Source organism: Hevea brasiliensis, chromosome 11 (assembly GCF_030052815.1).
Source record: "Hevea brasiliensis isolate MT/VB/25A 57/8 chromosome 11, ASM3005281v1, whole genome shotgun sequence".
Classification (NCBI taxonomy): domain Eukaryota; kingdom Viridiplantae; phylum Streptophyta; class Magnoliopsida; order Malpighiales; family Euphorbiaceae; genus Hevea; species Hevea brasiliensis.
In genome coordinates, this window is record NC_079503.1 from 1096929 (window position 1) to 1124190 (window position 27262).

The 27262-nt window shown below is 36.1% G+C and overlaps 4 protein-coding genes across 12 annotated transcripts; 1 reads left to right on the forward strand and 3 right to left on the reverse strand.

The window, feature by feature from the left end:
• Positions 1-723: 723 nt before the first annotated feature.
• LOC110673909 (chorismate mutase 2) lies at positions 724-3392 on the reverse strand. Of its 5 annotated transcripts, XM_021837148.2 has the most exons (7): positions 3066-3380; positions 2748-2766; positions 2428-2665; positions 1913-1999; positions 1694-1837; positions 1478-1570; positions 724-1149 (listed from the first exon to the last, which is right to left on the reverse strand). In XM_021837148.2, the coding sequence occupies exons 3-7, from the start codon at positions 2656-2658 to the stop codon at positions 922-924; spliced, it is 783 nt and encodes a 260-aa protein (XP_021692840.2). In that variant the 5' UTR covers positions 2659-2665; positions 2748-2766; positions 3066-3380; the 3' UTR covers positions 724-921. The 5 variants fall into 5 exon arrangements, with proteins under 5 accessions (XP_021692840.2, XP_021692838.2, XP_021692839.2 ...); XM_021837146.2 differs by lacking the exon at positions 2748-2766 and having other exon boundaries at positions 3066-3381; XM_021837147.2 differs by having other exon boundaries at positions 2748-3380.
• Positions 3393-9650: 6258 nt separating this feature from the next.
• Positions 9651-11817, reverse strand: LOC110673908 (protein POLAR LOCALIZATION DURING ASYMMETRIC DIVISION AND REDISTRIBUTION). The gene is made up of 3 exons (XM_021837144.2): positions 11266-11817; positions 10730-11166; positions 9651-10319 (listed from the first exon to the last, which is right to left on the reverse strand). The coding sequence occupies exons 1-3, from the start codon at positions 11651-11653 to the stop codon at positions 9957-9959; spliced, it is 1188 nt and encodes a 395-aa protein (XP_021692836.2). The 5' UTR covers positions 11654-11817; the 3' UTR covers positions 9651-9956.
• A 3135-nt stretch (positions 11818-14952) lies between these two features.
• Positions 14953-25526, forward strand: LOC110673907 (formin-like protein 18). Of its 5 annotated transcripts, none has more exons than XM_021837142.2 (18): positions 14960-15580; positions 16470-17170; positions 17889-18110; positions 18215-19836; positions 19928-20057; positions 20376-20447; positions 21210-21308; positions 21498-21539; positions 21887-21967; positions 22058-22108; positions 22207-22288; positions 23294-23388; positions 23643-23714; positions 23796-23912; positions 24370-24438; positions 24568-24634; positions 24782-25161; positions 25251-25526. In XM_021837142.2, exons 1-17 carry the CDS (start codon positions 15508-15510, stop codon positions 24868-24870), a joined length of 3684 nt encoding a protein of 1227 aa, XP_021692834.2. In that variant the 5' UTR covers positions 14960-15507; the 3' UTR covers positions 24871-25161; positions 25251-25526. The 5 variants fall into 5 exon arrangements, with proteins under 5 accessions (XP_021692835.2, XP_021692834.2, XP_057985563.1 ...); XM_058129579.1 differs by having other exon boundaries at positions 14962-15580; positions 16494-17170; positions 24754-25161; XM_021837141.2 differs by having other exon boundaries at positions 14963-15580; positions 24754-25161.
• Positions 25527-25820: 294 nt separating this feature from the next.
• LOC110673911 (probable WRKY transcription factor 40) lies at positions 25821-27262 on the reverse strand. Its single transcript, XM_021837150.2, has 4 exons — positions 27106-27262; positions 26682-26957; positions 26453-26569; positions 25821-26369 (listed from the first exon to the last, which is right to left on the reverse strand). The coding sequence occupies exons 1-4, from the start codon at positions 27133-27135 to the stop codon at positions 26013-26015; spliced, it is 780 nt and encodes a 259-aa protein (XP_021692842.2). The 5' UTR covers positions 27136-27262; the 3' UTR covers positions 25821-26012.

Consider the following 27262-nt stretch of genomic DNA (forward strand, 5'->3'; position numbering starts at 1 on the left):
TATCTGCTGGTTCCGCTACTCTTCTGCCCCTCGAAGCAAAGAGGTCTTAATCCCCCGTCTCGGAAGTGGGTCTCGCTCTGCAACTCCGAGCGGAGTGGTTTGTGCATAAATAAGAGCCTTTGGTTTTGCTGCAATTTTGGGATTTACTGGAGAGGGTTTCTTGATCTGCAAGTTGAGGTTTTCTTAGCTTCATTCTGTTTGGGTGGCTACTGCTCTGTATAGTTGAGGAGAAGGTTAATGTTCTATGGGGGGTGGTCACTCGCACGGAGTAATGTGGATCAGCCCAATCTAGTATGAGCTTCTCTTCGTGAATATTTTCCTCTTGATCGGATTGGCCAAAGCCTTGATTCTATAATATTTGGATCTTAGTTGGATTCTTTCTATATAATGAGCATATGCTTTTTTTAATGCAATGTAATTTATCTATTAAGAAAAAAAAACCATAGTAATTGGCTTTTTGTCAGGTTCTGACTTGGTAGAGGCTAAATCGAACTCGCTAATCAAGCATTCTCCTTATTAGATGACACGCATTAGAATGCATTCATTCAGTTAGTAAATTAGAATCCATATACGAGTTTTATTACTCCAGAGAAAGGAAATCAAAACTAATATACGTTGAAGGGAAGGTGCAAAATTAATATCACGGTCCTAATCCAGATTAATGCTATATATGTTGCATGATCCTCCAATGAATATTGCCTTCTGATGCTGAAGAACTGAGCATCATACCAAATAATGTTTTATTTCTAAAATCTTACATAATCAGTAAGGCATAACACATGCATTGAAATGCCAATGAACATACTGGAGCATGCTTCTCCATATCTAAATGGGACATTTTGCATGGGCTGGATATCTGATTCCTGTGTTCTTTAGAATAATGAAAATATTCATCGATTACTCGTGAACGATATAAGGTTTTCAGTCCAGTCGGCGAAGGAGATACTCAACTTCAACAAGCTTGGTGAGCGGCATTACCCATTCTGCATAGAGATGAGAAACTATCAAAGGATCAATCTTGTAATTTCCACTGCTATTGTTTCCAAGGGTTACTTCTTGCCCAAACACAGTTGCCTTCTTTGCAACTCTCTTCTTCACCATCTCTTCCACATTCTTAAACGTCAACAAGTTCATCAGAGCATCTCTGTCCTGAAAGAACAAAGGTATTAGCCCACTAATATGCTAAATATCATTTTACTTGCTCAACAAAATAAAGAACTTAGAATGATAAAGAAAAAAAATTTTTTAAAAGTCCATGCAAATTTTGCATTTACATGCCAATCACCATAATTAATTGTGTGGAAATATTAATGATGAATAACTATTCATCCTTCACTACCTTTACTCTTAAATGTAACTGGGGATTAAAAAAATGCAACTATGAATTTGCTATCAACACTTAATGAATTAAGTCACCATCTTCTTAAGCCCTACTAATGCTAGCTCTACTCCAAAATCATACCATCCTTAATGATACCTTAGCACGAATTAGAGGTTCATAATCTTGTGGAGCTTCCCTGAATTTAACTTCAGCCACATATTTTCCATAATGGATTCTTCTAGAGAGGGCCTGCAGGCAGGAATTTACATTTTTATAGTCTATAAAAGTGGTTTAGCAAAACAAACATCAACCCTTTATCAAGGGGAACCAGGAATGTAAGCACATGTTATAGGCTTATAGCATAATCATTGCCTGCAAACAGTTAAGATCACTAGCAGCAGTTGACGCATAGTTGCCATCATCACCCTCAGCAACAAACAATGGAAGAAGTTGGTTAAAATACATATCCCATATGTGCTCGTTTATGTTAATGGAGGCAGCTGCGGGATGCAAAACCTATAAGAGAAGCTTAGATTCTCAACTTCATGGAATCCGGTAAAACAAAAACATAGCTTACAAGAAAACAATTACCTGAGGATACTTATGAGTCGGCACCACTGAGGGTGGTAGACCATTTGGGAAGAAGGGATTTTCCTCTGGATTCTCATACCTCCCGGCCTGTGATGTAATCAGAATCAAACAAGTCAAAGAAATTAATTGGCATGAAGGTTACACACAAATCTCGTGTCTTTGGAAAAATGCCAAAATCTGAACTCATCATGTGGAACCATGCTAACGTCAAAACACCTAACCTTATTTGCAATTACATGCTCCAACTCAGCACAGCACATTTATTTAATTCAAAATCCATCTAAATAGGAAAGGACAGGAAAAATAATAACAAGTTGCATCTTATGCAAAACAGTTTGAAGGCAGGCACCATCCAATGGCCAAAGATATAAAGTTGACCAAACAACGTTTCAATAAAAACAAATTAACAATTTTATATATTAGCAAAACAACAACAACAACAACAATAATAATAATACATCCAAACGAGCATTCTTTGAGAACACATCAAGAGTTTTAATATACAAGAGACTTGCCTTGGCTTGAATAGCCTCCGTTTCCTTAACAATGAAGTGAACCAAGGACCGAGAAAACCCAGGAACCAACCCCAAAGTTTGATTGTACAGTCGAGAATTGACGGGATACCTTGCTCTCTCTATCAGACTAAAAACAATGGTGTCCTCTTGTCTTATCAAAGAGTCTCTCACCGACTCAAGGTTTAAGGCATTCCCAGAATGAGACACAGAATTGCTGTCCGCCATTGCCATATTATATCTACTCAGAGACAATAAAACAAGAATCAGTACCCATAGCAAATCCATTTAAGCATAAAAAGTTCCAGGAAGGAGAAGAATACCATTTGGGTTTAATAATTGCTTGTTGCAGAGAATACCAACGAACAAATGAAACAATTAGATTTACGACAGGGACCCAACAAGAAACATTGACCACAGCCACACACGAAAAAAATCAAGGCGAAAAAAATGTATATATAAATGGAAAAAAAAAAAATCAATACGCTGTAGAAAAGGAAAGCAAAAATGTCAAAAAAAAACAGCAAAATTTAATTGCAGAGAAATCAACGGTTAATGTGAAAGAAGAGAAACGTTAGTGTGAAAAGAGAGAAACTCGGGACCATTAAAGATGATTTTTTTTTGCTTGAAAGAAACCAAACCTGAGATGAAGAATCCAACTTTCCAATTCTAGATATCGTCAGTCCCTCTTTTCTTCGCCTGTTGAGATTCTCAATAACCAAACAGAAAGTTAAGAAATCCGGAGAGAGAGCTTTCAAGTCGTCTAAAGTCTGAATCCGTTATCTAATTTTCCCAAGGGTCTCTTATTTGTGGTTTAAAATACTACAATTGCAAGAAAACAACAGAACCAGATGGTGGGAGAGCAGTGGGCGTATAGCATCTTCGGTCTTCTCCTTCTCCGTAGGTACAGTTTTGGTTTGGCGTAGCGTGATTGCACGAACATGATGCTTGCACGAACATGATGCTTGCGTGTAAAGAAGACTGCTGGTGAGAACACGGCCGTTGAATGAAACAATGGACCCCACCTACCCGCCATATATTTACATATCAAACTTCTTTCTTATCAGGTGGTAATATTTTATTGTTCTCTATTTATCCATAACGTAATTTAGCTTTAGATCTATATGCGCACGTGTTGGTAATCTTGTCATAAGAGAGGCTTGGACAAATGCTTGAAAGACAGCTAATAATTTAGGCTATTTGGCAAGAGTCTAAAATCATGTTTAAGATGGGCCTGTCTATGGCAAAACGATAAAGAATAATAGTTCGTTAATAGTACAAGATGTGATTTCATATATATGCAATTTGCTAGGTCATATAAAGTCGTATCCATACCAAAAAGTCAAGAAGATATAATCAAGACTTGGGAATAAACAATTGCAATCTATTGGACCAATGATGGGAATTGCAATCCAAAGTTTACATAATAATATTTATGTCACGACTCAACTTATGGACCAGACTGACACTAAGACCTAGGCAGTCTAAAACCTTCGAAACCCGTATTAAACCTAATTATTCCTCAACCCAACTCTAAGGTCCATTTGGGCCTAATTTCAAGAATTTAACCGGACAGAGTCCGACTATAAAATGAACCATTTAATGGGAAGTTTTTGACTCGCCCGACTTGTAAACACAATATATGATAAATTGAGGAGCTCAGCTCACCCTCAACATAATCAAAAGGTCATAAATCAAATGGGAATTCAGCTCCCTCATCCAATCCCATCATGCATATAGTTAATAATCTTACAAGTCTAACATAACTTTTATAATACATGCCCAATTAAAATAAGTGCTTCTAATAAATGCGGAATCTAAAAATTTAACTCAATGGTACAAAACACATTAAATACTATCAATGGACCTGCGAAGAAGAAGAGCAGGTTAGCCACAACAATAATCCTCTTGTAGCCTGGAAAAAAATAGATGAACAGGAGTGAGTGTTCGACTCAGAGAGTAAAATATCAATTTTAACCATAATCTCTATAGCTATCTAAAGCTAATGCACCATGTGGAGTGAAATGCAACATCGTCAATATTATCACGTCATAACAGTAAGAAGGCAATTTGGAGCACTCACACACCCAACACTGTCAAACAATACATATATGGGAGATGATCCCCTATACAGCCCTCTTAATCCAACCTCGGCCAGCGAGTGTCTCTCAAGCCGGACTTTCGCTTAATAAACCAAATGCGGGGTCCCAACAAGTGTCTCTCAAGCCGTGTCTACCCCGAAGGACTAGGTCCCAGTGAGTGTCTCTCAAGCCGTGTCTACCCGTCCTGTCCATATCCAATATCATATTACACGCACGCCACGCACACACACTGCTCCAAATTACCACAAATAACATTCATGGCACTTCAATATATATGAATGCAATATAAAATATGCCTAGTATTTAATTACATAGATACATATTTATAAGTGATGCATGGGCATGCTTGAACATATAGTAATATCGAAATTACAATTAAAATTAATATTTTACTCAAAGACTCAATCGAAGTCACTGTGGCTGCTGAGCGAAGAAGGAAGGCTGTCTCGACTTACCTGACAATTTTATTACAATTATTTAATACATTTGACTCAATACAAACTAAGAAAAGATCAAAGATATCCTAAGTTGTATCGAAAATTCGACAGTCTCCCCTATACGTAAGGCTTACCCAACCTGCAAAAGACTTAAAACGCACTTCTATATCCACAAACCACACATCTACAACTCAATCACATCACACAGTCCTTCTTAGGCCTATCTAAACAGTTAACAATCACAATATGAAAAATTACAGTTTAATCCTTATAATTAACTATTTTGTAAAAACTACCCAAATGAACTCTAAAAATTCTAAAATTTTGCCCCACGCTCCTTAGCATTATTACTAAGCTAATGCAAAAAGAATCATAATTTTCTAAGCTACCACGAATATTTTATGAATTTTTAATCCCATTCAAGCATTAGATAATTAAGAAAAAGTAAGGTTCGGATTTACCTATGTCGATTCCGACCTCGGAAGCACGCTCGAGACATCTGAAAATAGTGGGGTAGCCAAAATTTTGACCCAGTTCCAAGACTTTTTCGATAGCCTGTCTGTCCGACCCGAAATTTACAAACCCGGGCAATCGGTGAATTTCCGTGAATTTAAGGTACCTACATGAAGCTCACAATACGGGGGTTAGTATATAATTTTTACGGAATTTTCTAAGCTCATTTAGTGCTTGAAAAAATACTATGAAATTTCGTAGGACCCATTGAAAAATGGTGTCGAAAAATTTTGAAATTGGTATTGCCACGAAGCTCTTGACAAGTGGAGCACTTCGGTACTCTTGGTTTTCTCGTGGGGTTCACGGTTTGTGAGAAATTTAGCCCAAAATTTGATATGGGCTAAAACTTTTTGGATAAAAATTGGGCAAATCGCTCAATAGATTTTGGTGTTCTTGGTGTCTATGCAAAGCTCTCAAGGTGTATAAGAGTTTTGACACAAGACCCAGTCCGATCAGTAGCCGGATCAGCCAGATTTTGGCCAGGAAGGCGAAGCGACGCGCTGTGCTTTAGGGCTCCTTCGGATGCGTTTTCCCTGCACCTCAGGCGACTGCCGACGAGTTGGGAAGGCTAGGGCGGCGCGCCGGCGAGTGGGGAAGGCTAGGGCGGCGGCGGCACGATGAGAAGAGGAGAGAGGAGAGAGAAAATTGGAGAGAAGGAGGAAGCGTCGGGCGCGCACGCGAGGAAGGAAGAAAAAGAAATGGCCGGTACGGTCCGATCAGGTTCGATTCGGCCGGTCTGATTCAGGATATAAAATTTTAAATTTTTACTCTACCTTGGGACCGAAAACGAGGCCCAAAAGTTTCAAAAAATTTCTAAAAAACTCAAAAAAATTTGTAGAGTCCAAATATATTTTTAGTTTTACCACGTGGTCTTTAAATAAATTTTTAAAAATCATCAAAGTTTTATATTTTCGAAAAATCGAACCCGATTTCTAAAATCCAAAAAATTTCAAATAATTTTCTAAAATTTAAATAAAATAAAATATTAATATTTACCCACAAAATAATAAATTTAAAAATTAGGGGTGTTACATTCTTCTCACTTTACAGAAAATTTGTCCTCGAATTTTACACAAAGCAGAATAAAGTACAGAATTACACATTGAATAGATAAGGGTACTTGTTACGCATGTCCCACTCTGACTCCCAGGTGCACTCTTCCACTGACTGGCTCCTCTAAAAAACCTTAACCATAGGGATCTGTTTTGATCTTAACTGCCTCACTTGGTAGTCCACTATAGCAGGTTGCTCCTCAAACATCAAGTCTTATTTCAGCTCTACTACATCTAACTGTAGCACATGAGAAGGATTAGGTATGTATTTTCTGAGCATGGAGATGTGAAATACAGGAACATGAGAAAGGTTGGGTGGTAACTCCAACCGATAGGCAATTGCTCCCACTCTATCAATAACCTCAAAAGGTCCAATATATCGAGGTACCAACTTGCCCTTCTTCCCAAATCTCATAACTCTCTTCATCGGAGAAACTTTCAGGAATACGTAATCGCCTACTACAAACTCCACATCCCTCCGTCTGGGATCTGCATAACTTTTATGCCTACTGAAAGCTGTTTTCAATCGTTTCCTGAGTAAAGGAACCATCTCTGAAGTGTACTGCACTAGGTCTATATCATGCACCTTCGCTTCTCTCATTTCCGTCCAACACAAAGGAGACCTACACTTTCTGCCATATAGTAGCTCATAAGGTGCCATCCCCATGCTGAAATGATAACTATTGTTATAGGCAAACTCCACCAAGGGTAGTTGATCATCCTATTGATCTACAAAATCTAAAAAACACATGCGAAGCATGTCTTTCAGTGTTTGGATTGTCCTTTCGGACTGCCCATCTGTTTGAAGGTGGAAAGTGGTACTAAAGTTCAACTGTGTGCCAAATGCCTCCTACAACGTCCTCCAAAACTGAGAAGTGAACTGTGGCCCTCTGTCAGATATTATGAAAGCAGGAACTCTATGCAATCTGATTATTTCTCGAATATAGAGCCGGGCATACTGTGCAAGAAATGAGCTGATTTAGCTAGACAGTCTACAATTACCTATATCGAATCATAGTAATCATTTCCCACTTCCATTCTAGGATAGGAAGCTCTTACAACTTCCCTGACGGCCTATGGTGTTCAATCTTCACCTTTTGACAAGTCAAGCACTTGGACACAAAGTCTGCTTTTGGATTGTCCTTTCGGACTGCCCATCTGTTTGAAGGTGGAAAGTGGTACTAAAGTTCAACTGTGTGCCAAATGCCTCCTACAACGTCCTCCAAAACTGAGAAGTGAACTGTGGCCCTCTGTCAGATATTATGAAAGCAGGAACTCTATGCAATCTGATTATTTCTCGAATATAGAGCCGGGCATACTGTGCAAGAAATGAGCTGATTTAGCTAGACAGTCTACAATTACCTATATCGAATCATAGTAATCATTTCCCACTTCCATTCTAGGATAGGAAGCTCTTACAACTTCCCTGACGGCCTATGGTGTTCAATCTTCACCTTTTGACAAGTCAAGCACTTGGACACAAAGTCTGCTTTCATGCCACTCCACCAGTAGCTATTTTTCACATCATCATGGTACATCTTGGTGGAGCCTGGGTGGACATTGTATAGTGTATAGTGTGCCTCTTGCATGATTTCATTTTTGAGATTATCCACGTCGAGTACACATATCCTGGAACCTTGCATAAGGGCGCCATCATTTGCAAATCCAAACTCACCACCTTCACCTTGTTGTACTCTTTCTATGATCTTCATCAATTGATGGTCTCTGTGCTAGAAAACTCTGACTTTATCTCGCAGGTCTGGCCTCACTGAAAAGTGGGCCAACAATACCCCCTCATCAAAAATATCTAAAATCAGACCTTGATCCATCAACTCATGTACTTTCTGAATCAACGGTCTCTTCTCCATTGATATGTGCGCCAAGCTGCCAAAAGATTTTCTGCTCAAAGCGTCTGCTACTACATTGACCTTCCTAGGGTGGTACTGGATGATACAATCGTAGTCCTTCAGAAGCTCCATCCATCTCCTCTGTCTCAAATTTAAATCCCTATGTTTGAAGATGTACTTCAAACTCTTGTGGTCGGTGTATATCTTGCACACTTCACCATACAGGTAGTGTCTCCAGATCTTTAGTGCAAAGACTACAACTGCCATTTTCAAATCATGGGTGGGATAATTTTGCTCATGCCTCTTTAGCTGCCTTGAAGCATAAGCCACTACTTTTTCATTATGCATCAAAACACACCCTAAGTCAACTCTTGAATTTCCGCAAATTGAAGATACCTACATGAAGCCCACAACATGGGGGTTAGTATATAATTTTTACGAAATTTTCTAACTCATTTAGTACTCGGAAAAACACTACGAAATTTCGTGGGATCCACCGAAAAACGTTGTCGGAAAATTTTGAAATTGGTATTGTCGCAAAGCTCTCTACAAGTGGAGCACTCCGGTACTCTCGGTTTTCTCATAGGGTTCACGGTTTGCGAGAAATTTAGCTCAAAAATCGATATGGGCTAAAACTTTCAGGACAAAAATTAGGCAAACCGCTTGATGAATTTTGGTGTTATTGGTGTCTATGGAAAGCTCTCGAGGTGTAGATGAGTTTTGACACAAGACCCAATCCGATCGGTGGCCGGATCTGCCAGATTTTGGCCGGGAAGGTGAAGTGACGCGTTGCGCATTGGGGTGCCTTCGGGGGTGTTTTCTCAACGCCTCAGGTGACGGCCGGCAAGCTAAAAAGGCTGGGGCAACGCGCTGGCAAGTGGGGAAGGCTGGGGCAGCGCGGTGAGAGGAGGAGAGAGGAGAGAGAAAACGGGAGAGAAGGAGGAAGTGTCAGGCGCACGCGAGAAAGGAAGAAAAAGAAATGACTAGTCCGATTCGATCGGTTCGATCCAATTCAGTTCGATTAGGCCGATCCGATTCATGATACAAAATTTTGAATTTTTACTCTGCCTTGGGACCGAAAACGAAGCTAAAAAATGCAGAAAAATTTCTAGAAAACTTAAAAAAATTCTTAAAATCCAAATATATTTTTAGTAGCATTTTTAGTTTTGTTACGTGGTTCTTTAAATAAATTTTTAAAAATCATCAAAGTTTTATATTTTCAGAAAATCGAACCCGATTTTTAAAATTCGAAAAATTTCAAATAATTTCTTAAAATTTAAATAAAATAAAATATTAATATTTAACCATAAAATAATAAATTTAGAAATTAGGAGTATTACAATTCAAATCGAGGACCAAGAAATTTGCAGAAATTGTACATGCACAGCAGTAGACAAAGTCACAAAGAGGGTTTTCTGCTTCAATTGGCAATCCTGCTTTCCCTTTTTGCCATCAATTTTTGCATCAACTTTCCATTTCCCATTGTCCAGTATATATCAGATACTGTGCAATTCACATTTCAGAGGTAAAAATATTCATCAATCATCATCAAACACCAATTACAGTTTTATGGTGATCTGATTAACATCTCATTCTCAAACTATCACACATTTGATCTTCACCTTGAGGAGTGATAATTTTTGGATCATGCTGTGAAGTGAACCGTGAGGGTTCCATAGCATGCCGTGAAATGAGCATTGCTGTGTCTTTCCACCGTGAAACCTCCACCTCTTTCTCATAAAGCCGGTGCTGAAGACATTTCAAAGCGGCTTCTAGCTCTCTTATCTCTTCTTGCTGTCTTGCTTCCAGCAATTCATGCAACCTTCTCTCCAGTTCATCAGGAGGAACTCCACAATTTGTGTCTGCATCTTGAGGTTGAGGGTCAATCACTTCTCCAGAACTCATGGTCTGACTTTTTGAGCAGGCACCGTGTTCATCAGTCACCTGCCATTTCCAAAATCTCGATATTTAGAAGACACGACAAGAAATATACAATAGGAAGATCAATCTTCCAAAAAGTAGGAAGGAAATAAATCCTAATTGCCAACAACAATTCTATTCTATGTATCAAAACGAAAATGAGGGAAAAATCCAAGACGAACAAATGAGATTGTTCACCACTTTCTACAAGCAACAAAAACCTGAAGAGAAAATCCATCGATATTCTACTCTAAAATAGTTTCCAGCATGCATATCTGTTATGAACTCATCCCATAATTCTATGCGATGACTTCTGCTTCTAGCATGAGAGCAATGTAATAGAATCCATTCGCTGTAAATCCATCAAAACTATTTTCTTGGTTCATAGAAACAGTTCCAAGATACCACGCCACAAAACAGACAATTCAGCTTACCTCTATCCTTAATTGCTCTGAATGTTTCAGCAACCCCTCCCTATCCAAGTGAAGTTGCAAACGTTCTAGCTCAGCTTGGAGTTCTGCCTCGAGCCGACCCATACCCATTCCTTCTTCTAAACACTCTTCTTTTTCAGGTGTTTCGTACCTTAAAGACTGATCACCCACTGAAACTATTGAGGACTCCAGTAGAAATTGATTTTCAAAATATGGACCTTGTGGAGAATCAATGGCGGAATAGGCAAACATATCGTTGGGTTTAGACAACTTAGAGAGATTGCTTTTCTTCAGCAATTCCTCTCTGGTATTCTGGAGAAGGGTTTCCATTTGCAACCTCGCCTCCATCATCTTATGAAGCTCGTTTTTACTTGCTGCAATTAGATATAAAAGGTAACACCCAACTCCCAAATTGAAAGAGGTATCTTTCCTACTCTCTCCTGGAAAAATAGAACATAATAATACCAGATTAACTTGATATAGTCTTAAATTACTAGAACTTATTTAAGAAAAAAAAGAAAAAAAAAAGACTGACAGACCAGTCGCCGACACCGACTTCCCACCGTTGAATCCATTCATCGAACATTTAGCCTGCGCCGTTGGATCACATAATCCTTTCTCATCTTCATCCATCTTGCTTTGTTTCTCTTTCTTCACATCTTCCCCCTGGATTCTCTTCACCCTGGCCCGCCTCAGCCCCAAAAGGCACCGAGCCACAAGCCGATGGGGCAAGGAACAGTTTACGCTCCTAGAGCCCTCGTTCGGCTCACCCATCAAAGAACGCTCGTCTAAAACGCCATAGTCTTCGTCGTCGTCGTCGTCGGCAGCTAGTAAGACATCGGAGATGCGTAAGGGAGGCTGAGTTTGGTCGCGGGACGAAGAGGAGATAGAGGAGTTTGGGGATTTAAAATTAAAGGCTGGCTTCATCGGGGATCGAGAATTTGACAGAGAAGGTATTAAATGTGATGAAGCAGTGACCGAGCGGAGGGTTTGGATGGTGGAAGAAATAGGAGGGAAAGTTTTAAACGCTTTCACTTTGCACTTGAATTTACGATATTTCTCCAGTTGTTCTGTACCTTGCTTTATGTTGTATGATTGGTTAGTTACGGGTTTAGAAGCTGCGGATTCATGTTTAATAAAATCATATTTTAATTAAACTGTTAAGAGATAATTTAAAAAATGATTTTTCAATTGTTTAAGTTCTGATCTAAAATAGTTTAAATGGTGATTTAAAAATAGAAGTTTGAAGATGATTTAAAGAATAATTTGAGAGCAGTGATTCTGATTTAAAAAAATTAAAAAAAATATTAATTTAGAATTTAAATTATATTTGTAAAAATATTTTAATTTTTTAAGTAAAATAAAAAAAATAAAAATAATTTATTTTTAAGAATATTTTAGTAAGTAAATACTTGAATTTAATTAAAAAATTAAAAATAAAATTATTTGTTTTTAAGAAATTAGAAAATGAAACTTAATTTAGCGAATGTATTCCTTTAAGATTTAGATGAATCAAAATTTATAATTCTATTGCTTGTCTTATTTTAAAAATTATATGATAATTGATAGTTAAAAAAGTATAAAAGAGAAAAAAAAATAAAATAAGGGTATTGGAAAATTTATTGAATATATAAAATAATAATAGAGTAACTGAGATAGTATTGAAAATTTCAGTGAGCATATAAAATAATACAGTGAAAATTTGAGAGAATATTCATAATTAAAATGAGTGTAAAAAATAATTATTTAGAAAATTTAAGAAAAATAAAAAAAATATTAAGAATTAAAAAGATTGTAGGGAATAATTGTGTAAAGAATTAATGATATATATAAATAATATGGAGTATGGTGAGGTATTTATTAAATTTTTGTGTATTTAAATCGTTAGTTTGGTTTAGTTCGAAATTGTTGGTTCCATCCGGTTCAGAATAGTCAATTCACAGTTTCTGAAAAATATGAATATGAACCAAATTGCAGAAAGACGATTTCAATTCAATTTAAAGCCAGATCCAATTTTCATCAATTTTGATTCGGCTCCGATTCAAAACCGAATCCTGGCCACCCTAGTTTATCGGTATTTTATTTAAGTGCCAAACATAGTCTATTTCAATTCTGTTTGGTATTAAAAAAATGTATAATTTAAAGATTATTTAATTAAATGGCCAACTTCACTAATGGATGCAATTCTTATCAGTAGACATAGCATAATTAGAGATGTGCAAATGGTCGATTCAATTTTAAACCGAACCGAACTAATAAAATTGAAAAATTAAAAATAAAAATTTTTAAAAATCGAACTAAACTGATTATTAAGAAAAATCAAATCAAATGGTCGGTTCAATATCGGTTCGGTTTTGTTTTAAACTGATCAAATTAAATTTTATAAAATTTCAATAATAAAAATATAAAAAAAAAACTTAGAAATGAAAGCTCAAAAATCTTAGGATTTCCTTGATATATATATTAGTAATTTCAGTTCGGTTTGATTTTTTTTATTTTTTATGAAAACAATCAAACCGAATTGATAATCGAAATTATCAAAATTTATAAAATCGAATCAAACTAATTAAATTTTAAAACTGAATCTATTGAATCGAATTAACTTAATTCAGTTTAATTTTTTGATTTAAATTGAAATATGCTCTTCCCTAAGCATGACAAACAAAGAATAAGAACACACACGTATTATCCTAATTATGCTAATTAAATTAATTTAAATATAATCCAATTAGTTTTAAAATAAATTTAATATATTTTAATTATTATAACTATAAATTAATTATTTATCGATGAAAGTAAAAAATTATTTTTAAATATATAATTTTAATATTATATAAATATATTTAGGAAAAACATTAAATTAAAATATTAAATGGCTATTGAATTAATTTGGAATCCATTAAATTAAAATTATCAAATTGACAATGTAATTAAAAATATTATCTTAATTTCTGAGTTAATGTATATATATAATTGGAATTATTCGCTTATTGTCACTTGATAAAATTCCAAATCATTATCCAATAATAAAATCGGGAATTTAAAATCAAATTGACTTGTTATTTTCAAGAAGGTGGAAGATAACGACGGAGGGGCGGAGGGCGGCCATTGTTAATTCAATGGCGCGCCTGATGATGTCAGTGGGCATAATTTCAAATTTTGGGAAAATTAAATTAAATTTATTTTAAAATTTTCTTCATATCTTATCTGTAAATACCAAGTATTTTTTACTATTTAAAAATTATTAAATTTTTTTTACCATTTAATATTTTGAAATTATTCTTTAATTTAATTTATTTAAATTTTATTATTTTTAATTTTTAAATTTTATTTATATATATATACTGAAAATAACAATATTCTTTGAAATCCGCCATAGTTGGTTTGGTCCACCTTATCCCTTTGCTAAAAGTGCATAGCTAAGCATTTAATCAAGCCTTCAAATCCTGTCAAAAAGACAATAACTTCATCTTTATACAACTTCCCATCTTTAACCACGTATAAAAATAAAAATTTAATTCAATAATATATGTAAAATTATAAAATTTTGAATTAAATTTTAAATTCAATAAGGATGAAATAAATAAATAAATAAATAAATGTTATGTAGGTCCATCCAATCATGGGAAAGGGTTGGTTAAAGCTTCTAAGCTAAAAATAAATAAAATCCAAGATGTCCAAAAGCTAAAGATGCCAATTGTTTATTCAGATGTGGTTTGTATTCTCAAGTGAGTCATTCCTTGTGGTTGCACAACATGGAGGTGTCGGGGCCAAACCATATACGTATGGCATTAAGGCCTGTTTAGTATTATTATATTAAATTTGTTGTTGAAAAAATTATTTTTTTAAATATTTAAAAAAAAATTTAAAATTAAATTTAATTAATTGTAATTATAAAAATATTAAAATAATATTTTTATTTAAAAAAAATAATTTTAATTTTTTAAATTCAATGTTAAATAGACTATAAGAAAACTCAACATTCCACATTGGATGGCCATCGGTTTGGTTCTAAGTTGAAATTAGTGGCTTTAATTTAAGGTTTAAGGAATTAAAATTAGATTATAAAGCTTTTTCCGTTTTAATTTTAGTTTTGATTTTAATTTTATTATGAATAATTCAAGTTTAATTATAATTATGTGGTAAGAGTTAATTAAATGGCAAGGGAGCAGCACACGTGCTAGGAACAAAGTCCAAAGGCAACGATGCAGTCTAACCACCTTTATGATGAGAGAAAAGATAGAAAGAGAAAATAACACAGAATTAACATCATCGTAATCATGCATTAAACAATCTCAACATTAAATTCTTAACCAACATAAGGACACACCAAAACCAAAATTAAGACACAGACAAACCCCAGATCATTTGATGAGGATCCCTTTAACAACCTCCACCTGCACCGAATCTATGTCCCTCTCTTTCATTCTCTTCTGAGCAACAACCTGCGAATAAATACTCTCTCTCTCTCTCTCTCTCTCTCTCTCTCCGTCTCTGTGGCTATCAACCTCTGTTGATTGAAAGCTAAGTCTCTCTGACACAAACCCACAAACACAAAGTGTGCATGTGAAGACAATGACAATACCCACACAACCGGTATCTTCAAGTCCCAGCAAAATCCATGCCTCTTCTGCTTTTCTTTCTTCAATGCGCATCATTTTGGCTTCTCTGTAATCTCTGTATATCAGCTGATTTTAAGAAGCTGCGTCTTTGGTGCAATGTTGCTTCAATTGGTGCATTTCTAGGTCTTTTCCTGGGGTTTTCTCTTGGATCTCCTAGAAATGGCTCTGTTTAGGAAGTTCTTCTATCGAAAACCGCCTGACGGCCTTTTCGAAATCTCCGAAAGGGTTTATGGTACGCTTCTCTGGAATCAATTTGCTTACTTTATGGTAGAAGGTTATTGGGTTCTGTTTTTTTTTTTTTCTTCTCTCATTTTATTTTTGGCTTTTTCAATGCATTGTTTGTTTTGTTTTGTTTCTTTCCTTTAGTGCCTCAATAATAGCCTTTTTTTGTTTTTGTTTTTGTTTTATTCTGCTGTTTTGAATTTACTTGCTTTAGTGGCGATGGTTGAGTGGTTTTAACTTCCCTACATTAGAAATACTGGCGTGAATTGATGTTCTAACATTTACAAGGTAAGGAATATCTTTAAGCTTTGTTAAATGTGGAAAAAACACATAAAGAATATCTCAGTGTGATTAGTTTGAAATAGTAGGAATGAAACTTGGTGGATACAGCCTCAATGTCGAATTATTGACTCTTATTGATCACTTTGGTGGAGCTGGATATTTTAAAATTATCAAAATGATATATTAATTTTCTTGACCATATGGAACTTACCCAGACTCTATTCCAACTAGACTTTTGGTTGTTGCTATTGTAGTCTCCAGCTTTTGGATTGTATTGCTTAGCCACATTTATAGAGGTTGCATTTTAAAACCCAATCAGTTATAATATTTCTGTAGATCTAGAGTCCTTTTTGAGTAGTCTTTGCAACTTCTGCATTTTATAAGTTTTGACGCACATAGTTTTCTATTTAGTATGATTCTCTAATATTATGGTTATGGTTTAATACATTGTATGCATTTAATTGTAGTCAAACCACTTATTATTTTGCTGTTGAAGTTTGTATATTTTTGTTCCTTTTTTTTGTTTGGATGGGTGGGTTGTTCTTTAAACCGTAATGCAAATAACTTCTCTGTTCATATTGATTATTCACTTCAGTGACACTTATTATTTTCTGCAGTCTTTGACTGCTGCTTTACTGCAGATATTTTGGAAGATGATGAATGTAAAGTCTACATAGGAAACATAGTTAGTCAACTTCGTGACTACTTTCCAGACTCTTCATTCATGGTCTTCAACTTCCGAGAGGGAGAGAACCAAAGCCAGATTGGGAGCATATTATCTGAGTATGATATGACTGTAATGGACTATCCTCGTCACTATGAAGGTTGCCCATTGCTCACTATGGAGATGATCCACCACTTTCTCAAATCAAGTGAAAGCTGGCTGTCACTTGTGCAACAAAATGTGCTACTGATGCATTGCGAACAAGGTGGCTGGCCAGTTTTGGCTTTCATGCTTGCTGCACTCTTGATATATAGGAAGCAATTCACCGGTGAGCAGAAAACCCTAGACATGATTTACAAGCAAGCACCTAGAGAGCTTTTGCAGCTGATGTCACCCCTCAATCCATTGCCTTCACAACTGAGGTACCTGCAATATGTATCAAGAAGGAATGTGGGCTCACAGTGGCCTCCACTGGATAGGGCACTTACTCTGGACTGTGTTATTCTTAGAGTTATTCCCAATATGAATGGAGAGGGTGGTTGCCGTCCAATATTTAGAATTTATGGTCAGGACCCTTTAATGGTTGCTGATCAAACTCCCAAAGTTCTTTTCTCGAGACCAAAAAGGAGCAAACTTGTTCGGCATTACAAGCAGGTAGCTCAAGTGTGTGTGCGTGTGTTTAAATATCTATACAACTGCTTTATGTTTTGGTCCAAAGTCTGGATGGTCTTGCTTGCTGGGTGAAAGGTGATCTTTATATTTCTAGTTGTTCCTAATTGCTTAAAACTAGATTTTATTGCAAGATTTTTCTTACGCAGAAGCAATTATAATGTAACTGAATTTCTTGATAAGAGAATCATTTGCATTCTTTTTCTTTGTCTAATGATCTTTTTCAGATAGAACTGCTACTTCCTTTCGACAGGTATATGTTCCACATGACATTTTGATTCTAATTTGGATGTCGGGTTGTTTACTCATTCATGAAAAAGTGTATCATTTGCATTTTGTGAATCTAGTCTTCAAAGTTTGCTGCAATTCAAAATGATAATTTGGCTTGTATCGAATTTTCTGTTCATAGTGTACCTAATAATTATATTTAGTCCATAATAGCACTTGGGTTTCCCTTCTCTGAGCCTTTTAGTTTTCCGGACAAGGACATGAGCTTATTTCATTTTCTCCATATCCTTTTTTATGGGCAGAATGACTTACCCTTGTTTGATGCACCAACCAAGGACATGTTCTTGGAAATGGGACAGGAATTAAATGAGCGCGATAAATAAATTGGATTTAAGCTGTTGGTTTACTATTTGATTACAATGAATATGATAGATAAAGTTATAGGTGTTCTCAAATTCTTTATCTATTGCTGCAGGAAGTTTGTGATTTAATTAAAATAGACATCCATTGTCATATTCAAGGTGATGTTGTGATGGAATGTATTAGTGTGGACAGTGATTTGGAAAGGGAACACATGATGTTCCGTGTTATGTTCAATACGGCCTTTATAAGATCAAATATATTGATGCTTAACCGTGATGAAATTGACACATTATGGAATGTTAAAGATCAATTTCCAAAGGACTTCAGAGCTGAGGTATCCAGTTATCTTGCTGCTTCTTGATGTGTTCAATGCTGTGTCAAAATTGATCTGTTCAGAGGCAATTGATTTTTTTTTCCCTTTTTAATCTGTGGATGAAGGTTCTTTTTTCAGAGATGGATTCTATTTCATCTCGTACTTCAATTGATTTGCCGGGTTTGGAGGAGAAAGGTGGCCTTCCTGAGGAAGCTTTTGCTAAAGTTCAAGAGATTTTCAGCAATGTGGACTGGCTAGATACAAAACCTGATGTGGCATTAAATGTGCTTCAGCATATCACTACACTCCAAGAAAATTTGGAGGCTGTTTCTCCACGGAAAGCACAAAAAGGCAGCATGAACACTGAAAAATTTCAACATGAATCGAAGTTAAATCAAGTAGAGAAAAAGAGTGGGAGTCCCACATCCCCTAGTCTACGGGAACTATCTGTAGATGCAAATTCAGTTATGGAGAAGGTTGAACCCCAAGAACCAAAGGTTGCACTGCAATGGCCTGCTCAGTCGAAGATCTTATCCTCAAGAGTGTCAAAGACTTCACGATCTTCTCCATATCATAGCACCTCCCCAACCGTTGGCATTTCAGCTTTGTTGCATGATCATGCTGCATCTAACAGTGAGGAAGCCATGCGCCCATTGACATTAACATCCTCAACAATTTCATCCCCAACAATTTCATCCCCTCTCACAAATGTACAGAAATCTGTGCAGCTCAGCCATGTCTCTCATGTAAGGCTGCCATCACCGTCACTGTCGCTGTCGCTGCCGCCGCCGCCGCCACCACCATCTTCTACATCATTGCAATGTTCCATTGAGGCTACCACCACTTCAGAAAAAATTTCTGCTGCTGACTATCCTCCACCTCAATCAACTTCAAAAGCAACAAAATCTTCACCTAATCATTGTCCTGAAAAATTATCAGATAGAAGTTGGTCATTATCGGGTCCTGCTACCCTACTTCCATCCCCTTCTCCTCAAGGGTCATCTCCTTCTGCCTATGAGAGTTCATCCTCAACTCCCCCTCCCCCTCCTCCACCCTCTTCTTTTTCAGGGGAATCACCATCACCTAGAGAAAGGAAATCATTCTCACCTCCTTCTCCTTCTCCCCCTCCGCCTCCCCCTCCCCCTCCTCCTCCCTCTTATTTTTCCAGAGCATCCTCATCACCCAAAGTTAATAAATCATTCTCAACTCCCCCTCCCCCTCCTCCACCTTCATTTTTTTCAGGAACATCTCCATCCTCCACAATCAAGAATTCACATTCGACTCTCTCTCCTCCTCCACCCACTGAGATTGCTTCATTAGTTGCTAGCTCAGGACCTCCTCCACCTCCTCCACCCCCATGTTCTGGGTCTGTATTGGGCCCTTCCAGCATTGCTAAAGTGCCACCACCACCCCCTCCTCCAAGTTCTGCTCGAAACTCATCTAACAGTTCTGCATGTATTCCTCCTGTGCCACCACCTCCTGCTCCTTTTGCCCAAGGGTTATCAAACCCTCCTGCTGCTTCATCACCATCTCCTTATGGAGTTGGCAATGGAAATGTGCCTCCAGTTCCTGGACCACCTTCTGGTGCTCCATTCAGTTTAAAGGGGCGAGGCCTATCACGTCCAAGTTCAAGAAGTCAGGTTCAACCTAGAAAGGCCAACTTGAAGCCCTATCACTGGTTAAAATTAACTAGAGCCATGCAAGGAAGTCTATGGGCTGAGACACAAAAATCTGATGAAGCTTCCAAGTGCTTGTCAACCTGTTTGTTAAAGAAATGTTTTCAGTTAACATAACTCTATGCTTTTTTCTTTTTCCTTATTCTGTTTTGTCTGTGCTAGGGCTCCAGAATTTGACATGTCAGAACTTGAAAGTCTGTTCTCAGCAGCTGCACCAACTACTGGTCAAGGAGGCACAGGGGGAAAATCAAATCGCCGCACCTTGGGACCTAAATCTGATAAAGTTCAGCTGGTAATCAGTGTTTTTTTTTTTTTTTTTTTTTTTTTTTAAAGGAAAGGAGCTAAATTTTGTTTGATTGTTTTGGCGTCACTGAACCTCCATTTTTTTTTCCTTTTTCATTTTTTTTTCTCTAATCTTCAAAAGCATTCTTCTTTTTTTTGTTTTGTAAACTAGATACTTTCTGTTAATTCTCTTTGTGCAGCAAGTTGGCATGTTAGTACACACTCATGGTGGCTTATTTTTTTGGGTTTATTCTTGGTGCACGCTTAATACTTCTCAAAACATCTAGTGTTTATTTCTGTTTTCACTAGTTATTTTCTGATCCTGCAGATTGAGCTTAGACGGGCATATAATTGTGAGATTATGCTCTCAAAGGTTAAAATTCCTCTGTCTGACCTAATGGTACGCTGAATCTTATTGCAGTTTTGTCAAGTAAATGCATCTCAAAATGATTTGGGTTAAGAAAAATGAGGTCAAACAAATTTATATTATAGGCCTTAATTCATAATGTAAATATATATATATATATATATATATATATATATATATAATCATTTTATGCACAAAGGTTCAGTAAATGTATGGGAAAGTGATTTGGTGATGGTCATTGATCATTTTTTTTTTTGCATGATGGGCTTAAATGTTTCTGGTTATTCTATGCACTTTTTTCCTTTCTGTACGCTCTATCCGTCTCTCTCTCTCTCTCTTTCCTTCTCTCTCTCTCTCTCTCTCTCTCTCTATATATATATATGTGTGTGTGTGTGTGTGTATTGTGGTTTAGGCTTTGAATGCCATTCACTTTAGTAATTCACTAAATGATGATTTGTAAATTCTTTTGAAATTTCATAACCATCCTAAAGCATTATTATTCTTCAAACCAAGTTGAATATGAGTGAATGCAGATTTACATTTTCCACCAAAGTATATTTTGTTTGCACCGTTCACTTTTTAATGGTGATTAACAAATTACTTCCTATTTCTTCCTTCCCATCTGAGGATGTGTTAGTTCTCGTGAATCTGACTAGCCCCTCTCCTTTTTCTTCTGGAACTAACTAATGAAGAATTTGAAGTCCTGTAGCATTGTTGTGGATCAGGGATTCTAATCCATTACATAATTTTTTGTTATTCCTTTTATATTTTTTCTTCACTACCAATGTCTTGCAGAGTTCTGTCCTTGCCATGGATGATTCAGCTCTAGATGTTGATCAGGTTGATAACCTTATCAAGTTCTGTCCAACAAAAGAAGAGATGGAATTGCTTAAGGTATTGCAAAATGTTTTCATATGAAATATTTCACCTCTTCATTAATATGGTAAGAATTTTAACCCATTGTGACCAGGTTATTTCATTTCTGACTGGTCATAGAGAGCAAACTTCATTCGTTCAAAATGCAAGTGCATTCTTCTGTACCTATTGAGTAATAACTAGATTTTTTTTATTATAAATGTTCAGGGTTATAATGGAGATAAAGAAAACTTGGGAAAGTGCGAACAGGTGTGACATAGTCTTCTCAAATTAGATTTCTCTTTTGCATTTATGTTGTCTTCTGGCTTGTATAGCTAATACCACAATTAAAAATTGTAAATATGAAAAATCAGCCCCTTCATGTGACTTGATTTCCCTTTAATTCCTCTAATAAATCAATTAGGCAATGTGAAGTAGGATGATGCTAGTGATGTTGGTTGATACATTTATAAAATATCCTATAAATTTAAGTCTGTATTCTCTAGAGAATTTGAGCTGCATCTTGGTTTGGGAATATACATTCATATATATCGTCTTTTCTCTATTTCTCTTTTTTAAATTCCTATTCTAATTATATTTATGCATTTTTATGGCAGTTCTTCTTAGAGTTGATGAAAGTGCCACGGGTAGAGTCAAAACTAAGAGTTTTTTCTTTTAAGCTACAATTTCATCCCCAGGTTAGAGGACAACTTACCTAAGTATGCTGATTTTCTGTTCTTTCCGTTGTTATTATTTTTAATTTTGCCCTTGTTTTGCACCTGTTTCAGGTTTCTGACCTCAGAAGAAATTTGAATGTTGTAAATTCGGCTGCTGAAGAGGCAAGTCCAATATTTTTTTAATTCTCTGGCTCCTTCCAGTTAAGATATTTCTATGTATTTTTCATCTCTTGCACCATTTTCAATAATGTGTTCATCAGATCAGGAGTTCAGTCAAGTTGAAAAGGATCATGCAAACTATTCTTTCCCTGGGTAACGCTTTGAACCATGGAACTGCAAGGGGTGAGTTGCAACTCCTTAGTTTAGTCTTGTTTTTTTAACTTCCATAAAAAGACATTTGGAATTTCAATGATTGTAGATTATACAAATTAGGGAACTTTGAAAAATGAAATTGTGTGTCAAGTTAGAGACGGGGCCATTAATCTTATTTCCAGCTTCGGATAGGTATAACTGATTATTGACAATTTCTTTTTTGAATTTTTTATTCATTATGTGAGTTACATGACTATTTGAACTTTTGCTATATAAATCCTTCTTATGCCCTTTTATTGGAAAATTTTAAATTGCTTCATACTCTCTCATTAAGCCTAATGACCTATGGTATTGGTATTCATATACTCTGATGCAGTCAAACTCAATATAGAAGGCTGATCCAAGGGATTTATTGCCCTGCACTTAAACCTAATGAAAATGTAAATCAAACTGACATGGAGGATTCTTACACCATGATACGGTTAAACTCAACAAACTAGGTCGATTCAAGGGATTTTGACCTGGAAAATGATCAATTCTATTTATATGGAAAATGATGATTTCTACTTATATAGTTATTACTCCTATAAATAAGGAATATTTCATTAGATTCATTGACAAATTTCACATTTTATACATGGTTTGGATTAACATATATTTGTGATTAAGCCTGATTGATGTGCTCAATAATTTTCTATTGTTCATATTATACTTAAATATTTGTGGCTGCACTTCAATAAATGGTCATATCAGCAGTTTTTGTATATTGACTTCATGCAACAACAGTTTGTTTGAACCTGTATGCCAACTGACTAACCCTCAGATTTTTCAACCTCCTGAATACTGATGGGAAACTAGCATAAGCAACAATTTATCTCTACAAAACTGGATATTTTCTCATTTGATGATATCCAATTCAAGATTTTTGGGGGGTTTTCTCTTCATCCTGTATTTCCACTCTGAATCTTTCTCAGAGTTTTAATGTACTCCCCTGGGATTCTGGGATTACCAATTTATTGTTATGTATTGTTTTAGGTTCTGCTATTGGATTTCGGCTGGACAGTCTCCTCAAACTCACAGATACACGAGCTCGGAACAACAAGATGACTCTCATGCATTATCTCTGTAAGGTAGATGTTAAACCTTTCTAACTGAGGTACCTGGCTGGAAGGCATTTAATGATTGAAAATCTTCATTTTGTGCTTATTAATTAGAGAGGCAGCAAAACAAATGGAAAAAATAATATAGGGATAAAAACTGTTGTTTGGTTTCAGTGTCAGTTATATTTATTGTATCATAGCAGAACGTAGAAATTTGAGTTTTTTCATGTATTGGCAGATAGTTGTATGTCATTTCATTATTTTTATTGGTTACTGAGCTATAGGTACTTGCTGAAAAGCTTCCAGAGCTGCTGGATTTCCCAAAGGACCTCATGAATTTGGAGGCTGTGACCAAAGTGCTCTTCTTCTCCTTAATCACGTGTATTCTATAAAATATCCACTATCCATTTTATTCATCAATTCTAATTTATATGCAGATACAACTGAAATATTTGGCAGAGGAAATGCAAGCCATTAGTAAAGGGCTGGAGAAAGTTGTGCAGGAATTGACTGCTTCAGAGAATGATGGTCAAGTGTCAGAAAATTTTTGCATGGTAAATCTGACATGTCAGCTAGTGTCTGTTCATATGTGCAGATAAGGCTTTCAGGATATGTTTGCAGGAATATCCTATTGGGAATTGATGCTTCAAGGAACACAATAATCTTTTACTTTTCCTTTCATTTGCATTAAAGTTGATATAATTTTTGGGCATTCACCTAAGAATTTAAGTTGAGTGGTTCTTTCATGCCAGTCTTTTTGGACCTAGTGGTTTAAATACCAATTCTGACATTCCCATTCTTATAATCAAATTGCAATAAGAGGCAAGCGTGGACATGTGCATGGTATTACACTTAACCCAATAGGCTTTTGGTTGAAGGTTTATGCTACGTTTTAGCACATAGCTTCTGTAGTACTTAATGCTAGCAAATATCTCAACAAAAAATGCTAACAAACACAACATGTTCAGAACTAACAATGTTACTGTAATTTTTGTTTCTTAAAATGTCCAGACCCTAAAGGCATTCCTTAGTTCTGCTGAAAGTGAAGTGAGATCTTTGGCTTCACTTTATTCTACCGTGGTATGCATGAGCTCCTCCTTCCTCCCTGCCTTTTAATTTTTGAAGGAAGCTGCTCTTGAATATTTACAGAGTGCTTCAGCATTTGATACACTCATTATTAGACTTATTTCTGGATTTGAATGTTTTCAGGGTAGAAATGCTGATGCATTGGCCCTTTATTTTGGGGAAGATCCTGCTCGTTGCCCATTTGAGCAAGGTGCTTAACATTTTTAGATCTCCATTGTTGTTAACACAGTAGTAAAGTTAAAATGTCAAAAAAAAATAAAAAGAATGTGTTTGTTTTAAGCAGTCTCACTTTGTGTCTTCATTCTTCAGTTGTATCTACTCTGCTCAATTTCGTTAGGATGTTTGTCCGAGCACATGAGGAAAACTGCAAGCAGCTCGAATTTGAAAAGAAAAAGGCAGAGAGGGAAGCAGAAAATGAAAGATTGAAGGTGAATGGTTCCAAAAAGGAGTCTGAAAACTTGATGCCGACTCCTATCAAGAGTGGGAATATCAAATAATCATGGACTGTATATGCCATAGTCTATTGAACAAAACAGAAGTGGTTCTCATGTAGATAAGCATCATTGCACTAATCGTTGAACACTCATTTCATGGACCAAGGAAAAACCTAAAACATGCATTGGTATGGGGAAAAAAAAGGGATTTTACCATGCCGCAAGAATATGCTGTTGAGGAAATGCATGTGCTTATCACAGCGACAAATTCCCATCTTGAGCTGTAAGCCGACCAATACCTCTTCTGTTTGTGTTTTTCTGCTGTTTGTTGTGAACTGATACTTTAACAAATTTCTATTGCTTTTGGAGCAGAGATGTTGGTGCAATGGAGTTTTGTTCAACGGACCACTTCCAAGATATGTCAAGACTTATGTTGTAAAAATATGTTGTTATATCCTTTGTTTTTCATAATTTATATGTAGGAGGGCTATATTTGGTTAAAAGGTTGTATTATTCTTCTGTATATTTGAGTTTAGTGATGTAAATGTTTAAATCTAGTCAAGCAATATTAGTATCTAGAGTGTAATTTCATTATGATTAATGGAGAAAGATTCACAGCCCTATATATTTAATAGCTAATTGTTGAAAGCTGCGCAAATTTCCTATAAATCTACTTTTCTGTAAATGGCTTCCGTCTTCTCTTCGCCACGATCTTTGTGCATATGTTCTTGGCACATTAATTAAAACTATTATTTCATGCAACTGTTGTATTTATAACTAATAAATTTTGACCATTGATTATGATTGGATCCACCATAATCAAATGGCTGTAATAAAGCCGTTGTATTGTATTTTATAATTTCTCCATCCAAATTGAGTTATGCACTTTCATTGCATCATCTTCCTTGTGAATACATTGGAAAGAAAGAAAAGCAAGCTCACTTAAGCCAATCATTTTATAATTCTTATTATGCGGTAACTTTTAGCCATTTTTTTAAACTATTAAATCCATCCTGGAAGAACTGATTCATGACTCATGTACAGTAGAAGCATAAGCAATCAAATTAAGAGAAAAAATAACTACCAAAAAACTAATTAATTATCAAATTCCCATTACATTTAAAGAGGAGACCTTCACAGCACTCTTGGTGTAGATAAAGAGCGAGCTACAGCATTTGCCAAAGCAACGGTGAAGCTGGGATCTTTAGTCAGGGATGCAACGTACTCTTCAACCTTAGAGTTGCAGTTTTTGTTGGTGTGATCTTCCATAAAACTTTGAGAAGGTTTTTCCTTGTCATCTATGGGGCTTGAGAGGTTAAGATCAAGGGCTAAACCTGGTTGAAAATGATTGCTTGTGACTGGACAAGAAATGCAACTTCTCGAGCTATCTGGAGAGTACATGGTGTGTCCAGGTGAACCGTTGGGATCATGGCTGTGTTCTCCTTCATAAGTTGCAACCAGTAATGATTTATCCTCCGCGCATCTTTGAACCTGAAACCTCATGTATTTATATATATTTCATAAGATAAATCGCCAAGAAACACAATTGTTTAGAAAAAACTTGAGATCAATACCTTCTTTTTGACTGGGCAACCTGGAGCCATGGAACACCTGTAGTAAGCTCTAGGTGATGGATTATCTTTAGTAACCTTCTGGCCATACTTTCTCCATTGATATCCATCTTTTACAATCTAAAATTTCACACGTCTTCCCTCGTAAGTACCACAGATCCAATATATATACTATAATCAACAAAACTTCGATCGATCCACGCACAGACAACATCAATATATACATTCTTACCAGGCTCTTGTCTTCGGAGTCGGTTCTGACAAAGATTTGTGAAGGCTTTGCCATGGGAATCTCAATCCTCGGTTTCTTGATCGGGTCATAGACCTCATGATAGTAGTATGAAGCACCACTAAGTGGTGAGCAGCTACCAATTTCTTGAACCTTAAATTTCTTTTCTTGAACATGTGCTTGAAGGTCACTGAGCTTACTGCTCATAACTTCAAGCATAACCCTAAGGGTTTCATTCTCTTTCCGGGTACGTTCCAACTCATCTTGGAGAGCTTCCGCCTGAACAAAAATCATATCAGAAATGAAAAAATATACAACCCATTAATGGTAAAATCTAGCTTAGTTAATTTCCACTTGATTTCAAGCCCTAGCTAATGAGTATATGCTCATATAAATCAAAAAATGGAAGAGAAGAAGGGTAAGTTACCTTAGCTTTGCAAGAGGAGTGACCATCCATGGGAAAAGGGTTTAAGAGGATTAATGAATTATAGGCAGGAGAAGGTTAGTATTGATAGCCAGAGGTGTTAATAGAAAAGAAATATGAGAGGGAGAAGCACTTATTTATAGGCAAGGAATATTCTAAT

Coding starts and splice junctions, on each gene's coding strand:
- LOC110673909 (XM_021837145.2), bottom strand. CDS start 2,712: ATGGATTTGCTATGGGTACTGATTCTTGTTTTATTGTCTCTGAGTAGA. Junction 2,000..2,427: donor CGGAGGCTATTCAAGCCAAG/GCAAGTCTCTTG, acceptor ATTACATCACAG/GCCGGGAGGTATGAGAATCC. Junction 1,838..1,912: donor CGACTCATAAGTATCCTCAG/GTAATTGTTTTC, acceptor CTTCTCTTATAG/GTTTTGCATCCCGCAGCTGC.
- LOC110673908 (XM_021837144.2), bottom strand. CDS start 11,653: ATGAAGCCAGCCTTTAATTTTAAATCCCCAAACTCCTCTATCTCCTCT. Junction 11,167..11,265: donor GAAGTCGGTGTCGGCGACTG/GTCTGTCAGTCT, acceptor CTATTTTTCCAG/GAGAGAGTAGGAAAGATACC. Junction 10,320..10,729: donor CAGAGCAATTAAGGATAGAG/GTAAGCTGAATT, acceptor TGGAAATGGCAG/GTGACTGATGAACACGGTGC.
- LOC110673907 (XM_021837141.2), top strand. CDS start 15,508: ATGGCTCTGTTTAGGAAGTTCTTCTATCGAAAACCGCCTGACGGCCTT. Junction 23,913..24,369: donor TGTCAGAAAATTTTTGCATG/GTAAATCTGACA, acceptor TAAAATGTCCAG/ACCCTAAAGGCATTCCTTAG. Junction 24,635..24,753: donor TCGTTGCCCATTTGAGCAAG/GTGCTTAACATT, acceptor TTCATTCTTCAG/TTGTATCTACTCTGCTCAAT.
- LOC110673911 (XM_021837150.2), bottom strand. CDS start 27,135: ATGGATGGTCACTCCTCTTGCAAAGCTAAG. Junction 26,958..27,105: donor ACTCCTCTTGCAAAGCTAAG/GTAACTTACCCT, acceptor ATTTTTGTTCAG/GCGGAAGCTCTCCAAGATGA. Junction 26,370..26,452: donor GTTGCCCAGTCAAAAAGAAG/GTATTGATCTCA, acceptor ATGAGGTTTCAG/GTTCAAAGATGCGCGGAGGA.